Source organism: Nicotiana tabacum, chromosome 4 (assembly GCF_000715075.1).
Source record: "Nicotiana tabacum cultivar K326 chromosome 4, ASM71507v2, whole genome shotgun sequence".
NCBI lineage: Eukaryota > Viridiplantae > Streptophyta > Magnoliopsida > Solanales > Solanaceae > Nicotiana > Nicotiana tabacum.
Genome location: NC_134083.1, coordinates 45,840,067 through 45,846,188, shown reverse-complemented (window position 1 = coordinate 45,846,188; position 6,122 = coordinate 45,840,067). Strand labels below are relative to the sequence as shown.

The following is a 6,122-nucleotide window of genomic DNA, read 5'->3' as shown; positions in this document are numbered from 1 at the left end:
GGTTGGATATGTTGTCATCTCCATTTCACCCCATTTTTCCTTCTTTATATTCCTCTTAGAGAATCTAGATCATATGGGTATCGTAACTTAGGAGGAGCTGCTTATGAGCGAGGTGGTTAACTTTTATTCTAGTGGATGTATTTTCTTTATATTTGCAGCAGATATGAAATTGATTCATTATCTTAAATCATTAAGCTTGTCACATTTGGTTGAATCAAATCACATGAACTTTCTGACAAAATTGGTAATCTAGAGCAAAAATGAGAAATGAATTCCTCATCCATCTGCGAGCAAAACAATTGGGGTTTAGCATCGAGTCAATTTTGAAAGAATTGTTTGATCGTATAACAGTGAAATTGTGTTGTAGGGATTTTGGGCAGAAAAAATGGTAGATCAAAGAGGCTTTTTCTCTTTTTTTCTTTTCTAAAAAATTCCACATGTCATTTAATGATTCGCTAGTTTTGTCATGTCAGAGTGTGTGAAACTCACGCATTTTATTTTTGTGAAAGATTCTGTGTGAAATGTCTAATTGGTACACTACAGTTTGAGTTTAGGTGTCCAATAGGTCATAGTCTTAGTCCAAGTGTTTAAATAAAACTCTTTGACAAAGTTTTATTTAAATAAAACTCCTAGTTTAAGTGTGCGGTGTTGATGGTAGGCTATAATCCCGTATTTTAGTCTCTTATTGCACTCTAATTCACTGTACTTTACTTATGTTGAGCTTTAATTAGGCGTGTTTTGCACTTATTGTGTGTTTTATGCCCTGTAGGAATGATTCTGAGCTATGTAGATGTTGTGGCATGAATTCATGCTATTTTGGAGCTTTGAAGTCTGAGTAAAAGCCCAAAGGTTAAGTTGGGATCATGTTCGGGGATCAACGGATGATAATGCACATTAAGAACAAAACGAAGAATCGAGCAGGTTTATTGTGCATTGTCCAGTAAAATACACATATCTTTTCACACATAAATCCGTTTGGGCTCCAGAATATATCGTTGGAAGGCTATTTAAAAGAGATTCAACTTTCATGTTTTACGTTTTCCCAAATTCCCAACTTAATACGCAGGTGCGCGACCAAGTATGCGATCGCGCACCTGGGCGCGCACTTGGGGCAGAACAATGTGCAAAATGCGCGACCAAGTGCGCGATCGCGCATATCCTGTCCGGAAAAAGTCCTATCTCGCTAAGAAAGGATAGTTTTGTCTGGGAGTTATTTTGGGGACGGATTAAATACCCCAAAATACCATTTTTGACACACTTTTAACATACCTTAGACCTAGGGAAGCTTAGGAGAAGAAGGAGAAGCAAGAGCACAAGGATTTCATCATTCCTTCCTCACTCAAGATCCGGGTTTGGATTGTATTTATATTTTTCTCTACTTTTATTTTATTTGTGTAGAACTTCTCCATGTCTATGGGGTAGAACCATTTGAATTTTGATGTATTTAGTGTATTGATGGATGTTTGTGGATTATAACTCTATATTTATGTATTTGAATCATTTTTGAAAGATATAATTGTTGCATCTATGTTCACTTGTTCTTATAATCGAAAGAGGCATAACTTGTGATATATTTGCACTATATTGTTGGTTGAGTTCATAGATTCTTCTAAATAATCGAAAGAGGCTAGTTTAAACCTTGATTAAACCTAGTTAGGAGAATAATCGAAAGAGGTTCTCCTAAAGACCAATCCATTACGAATTCTTGCATATCTTCACCGAGCTTAAATTGGTTCATATTGTGAGGTTGAAACTTAATCGAGAGAGGAGTTTCTACTAAATATTTGTACTGATAATTAAGTGAATTCAAGAGACTCACTTGAACATTAGAAGTGAATTATCTAGAGTTAGATCCCGAACAATTATCTTGCACCTATCCTATCAACCCATATTTTCTCCCGTTGATAACTTCCTTGCTTACCTTTGTTGAGATTGTCATTAGTCAATAGTTTATGTTCTTATTTAGTTTCAATTATTAATTGTATAAATCTCCATTGTTGATCCTCCTGGATAGCAATCGATCTACGAACTACGAGAATATTGTTTAAATCCAATCCATATGGACACGATAATTATATTATACTATCTTTGACTAGAGAGCACAATTTAAGTGTGTGTTTTGCGCTCGTCACTCCGCTTTTGCGGCCTTCACACTGTACCTACGACCACTGGCCATCCTCCTCGCCTCCGCATCTGCGACTCCCAGCTCGCTTATGCGAGACCGCACCTGCGGCCAAATCCACCGCAAATGCGAGGACACCAGAACTAGCCCAGCAGCAGAAATCTTCTAAGTCCAAAAGTGATCTGTTAACCGTCTGAAATCCACCCGAGGCCCCCGGGACCTCAACCAAACATACCAACAAGTCCTAAAACATCATACGAACCTAGTCGAGCCTTTAAATCACATCAAACGATGCTAAAAATACGAATTGCACATCGATTCAAGCCTAATGAACTTCAAAGTTTAAACTTCTACATCCGATGCCGAAACCTGTCGAACCAAGTCCAATTGACCTCAAATTTTGCACACAAGTCATAATTGACATTACAGACCTACTCCAATTTTCAGAATCGGAATCTGACCCCGATATCAAAAAGTCCACTACCGGTCAAACTTCCCAAAAATCATCTAATTTTTCTACTTTCACCAATTGGTGCTAAAATGACTTACGGACCTCCGATCCAACATCTGAACACGCTCTTAAGATCAAAATCTCCCTACAAAGCTATAAAAACCGTCAAAACTCTATTCTGGAGTCGTTTTCACACAGTTCGAACTACGGTCAATTTTTATGACTTAAACTTCCATTTTAGGGACTATGTGTCCTATTACACTCTGAAACCGAAAATAAATCCTCCCGGCAAGTCATAAAATCCAAAAATAAAATAGAGAGAGCAATAATTATGGGCTAATACTCTCAAAACGACCGATCGGACCATTACAAAAATGAGAAATGAATTCCTCATCCATCTGCGAGCAAAACAATTGGGGTTTAGCATCGAGTCAATTTTGAAAGAATTGTTTGATCGTATAACAGTGAAATTGTGTTGTAGGGATTTTGGGCAGAAAAAATGGTAGATCAAAGAGGCTTTCTCTCTTTTTTTCTTTTCTAAAAAATTCTACATGTCATTTAATGATTCGCTAGTTTTGTCATGTCAGAGTGTGTGAAACTCACGCATTTAATTTTTGTGAAAGATTCTGTGTAAAATGTCTAATTGGTACACTACAGTTTGAGTTTAGGTGTCCAATAGGTCATAGTCTTAGTCCAAGTGTTTAAATAAAACTCTTTGACAAAGTTTAAGGGATTATTTATATATTCGGCCATTATTTAATAAGTGAAGTATTTACCGAAAGAAAAGCAAGGTTCATAGGGAAAGCTCGTCTTTTTTAGACTTGGTCGATAGGGGATACTTCGTTGTCTAACTTCTTGGTAACCCATTTCAGATGTGGGTAAAAGATGGCCTGAATCTAAAAACTTTACGCATTTTCAGTTTTCTATTATCGGCCGGCCAACCCATCTAAATATGGGCGAGTTACCGAGAAATTGGTCCTTTTAGCACTACTTGAAGGTAATAAAAGTAGAGCGTGTAAAAGTAGGAAAATGAGAGTTTAAAAGGGGAAAAGGGCTATTTTAAACAAAGAAAAGACTTTTTTAGCACTAAAGTAATTATTGGTTTTAGTCTTTCTTGAAACGTATTAACCTTCTTCATTTTATGTTTTTTTTTTGGTAAAGATTGTGATAAGGTACACATACCATTTATTTTCACGTGACATATGGAGATCAAGAGTGGAGTTAAACATCTACAATTTAATAAAATGTGAGGCAGCTAATTTACAAAGATAAATTAAGATGGTTAATTTCTCAAGGTAAAGGGAAGATAGTTGCCTTCAAATAGAATTTACTCAGTATTTACTAAAGGGCGAGAGGATCATCAAATTTACAATAATGAAATAAACATAAGCTATATGCCTAAATCAAAAACATTCTTCTACAATAGCATACTATGTTCAATTACGTGGGACAAAATGTGGTGGTATTTGGTTTTGTTAATATATTAAAATCCCAGAATTTCCCTTTAGAAGAAACCAAATTCATGTCACATAAAAATTCCCAAGAAAACCATTTCTCAATCATTCGATCAACATCATGTACCAAAACATGAGTCCCATTTTTCTTCTTGCTTCTTCTTGCTAACACACTAGCAAGATAAATTGCAGCCATTCGTCCCTGTGATTCTGGTTTATGTCCTTCTGGTCCATCTACAATCACTAAATCCCACTTCACTTCATATACTTCCTTAGGCATATTTGTCACAAGTGACATAAATTTGCACCTTTGCGAATCTTGTGAGTAGCAATTTTTTTGGTTTCGCCTAGCATGCTTTAAAAGCTTGTATGCATCTCTAGCAACTGTTTGATACTCGACTTTATAAATTCGAATAGTATTAGCATGATCTGTGGCATTAATAGTCTTGATTTTTTCGGGCTTGTCCTCGAGAAAGACAGTAATTCCACCCTTGTTGATGGTTGAAATTTGAGCAGAATATTGTGTTTCAAGCCCGAAAACAAGAATATTGCAGGGGGATTTTCGCGATACAAGATTATATAGAAACTTGATTTCTTTCTCTGTGAGGAGATGAGGGTGTTGTTCAGCTGGAGATAAGGCAAAAAAAATTGGAGAGGAATATGAAGTAATTACAGAAATCTTGACAAGTCTGAGGATGGAAGCAAATGATAAGATGAAAACAAGAAGTGGTATGATATTTCTTTTTGTAAACTTCATAGCTCTATAGTATTTGTGTATAAGGGTCTTTTTAAGACGAGTTTTGGGTGAGAATAGAAGCAGAGGAAAAGCAATTTCAGAGGGGGGCATTGTGTTCTTTTCTTATGTTCACTACGTTCTACCTAAAGGGGGGGAGCTTATAATAATTTGGGTGACATGTGTTAATTTCCTTCAGAATTTTTCTTGAGTGAAGAAGAAGGAATGGTATGCTATTTTCCTTTAGTTTGAAGCGTTTCCTTTTCTTTTTTATTTAGTTGTCACAATGTCATTCAGTATCTCCAACCTGCTAAGTTGAACATTTATCAATCATTGTTAATGATTGATACTCTTTGTTTAAGAAGTTGGATACCCAATTTCGTCTGCTTTTGCATTTTTTTTTCTTCTCTTTCTTGATACTGTTTTTTGTCATCGTTTGGTGGGCATGAGTGATATTGAAGAAAAACCTACCTTTACTTTTATACTAACAAGCATCTTGCGATGCATGTGGTCTATAAATTAGTTAAAACACAATCATATAGCACTATCAAGAAAACTAAAATAGTACCATTTTCAATTTTAAAAACAGGCCAAAAGTGAGTTGCTCTAGTGGTGAGCACCCTTCACTTTCAACCAAGAGGTTGTGAGTTCGAGTCACTCCAAGAACAAGGTGGGGAGTTCTTGGAGGGAGGAAGCCGAGTTTCTATCGGAAACAGCATCTCTACCTCAGGGTAGAGGTAAGGTCTGCGTACACACTACCCTCCCCAGACTCCGGGTAATGGAAGGACATTATCCTCCCCAGACTCCACTAGTAGAATTATACTAGGTTTTGTTGTTTCAATTTTAAGTATAGGGTAATGGGAGGAGACTGGGGACATAATTATTTTCGAAATTTACGTTTAGCATAAGTGCATAACTACGCCAACTTGACCAAGTATTTTGGTAATTCTATATAACAGTTATTCACCGTAAAATCAAATTTTTTTCGGAACCTATCTTAATATTATGTAGTTTGACCGTATCTCTTTTTGATTGTGACATAAACATATGTGACGTGCAAATACAAACTGGATGATAAATTCTTAGAATAGTAATTCGGTAATATTTTATGAATAGTAAAGGTTGACAACCTGCCAAACGTTTAGGTTTAAACAAGTGATATAAAGTCAAGGTTAGAGTGCTTTGACCAAAATCGTTTTTCTGCTGGTGAGAAGTATTTTTTTTTTTTCGAGAAATTAATATCAGAAAATGATTTCAGCTTAGGAAGTATTTTCTGCCATACCAACTCACCCTGGGATGCAAAACTCTTCACTAAATATCCAAAGACGTCATAAATAACAAAAGGGAATTTTCTTTGTTGGA

General features: G+C 36.0%; 1 protein-coding gene across 1 annotated transcript; it reads right to left on the bottom strand.

The window, feature by feature from the left end:
* Positions 1-3,864: 3,864 nt before the first annotated feature.
* LOC107765412 (arabinogalactan O-methyltransferase 2-like) lies at positions 3,865-4,973 on the bottom strand. Its single transcript, XM_016584050.2, has one exon. It carries the CDS (start codon positions 4,872-4,874, stop codon positions 4,014-4,016), a length of 861 nt encoding a protein of 286 aa, XP_016439536.1. The 5' UTR covers positions 4,875-4,973; the 3' UTR covers positions 3,865-4,013.
* Between the last annotated feature and the right edge of the window lie 1,149 nt (positions 4,974-6,122).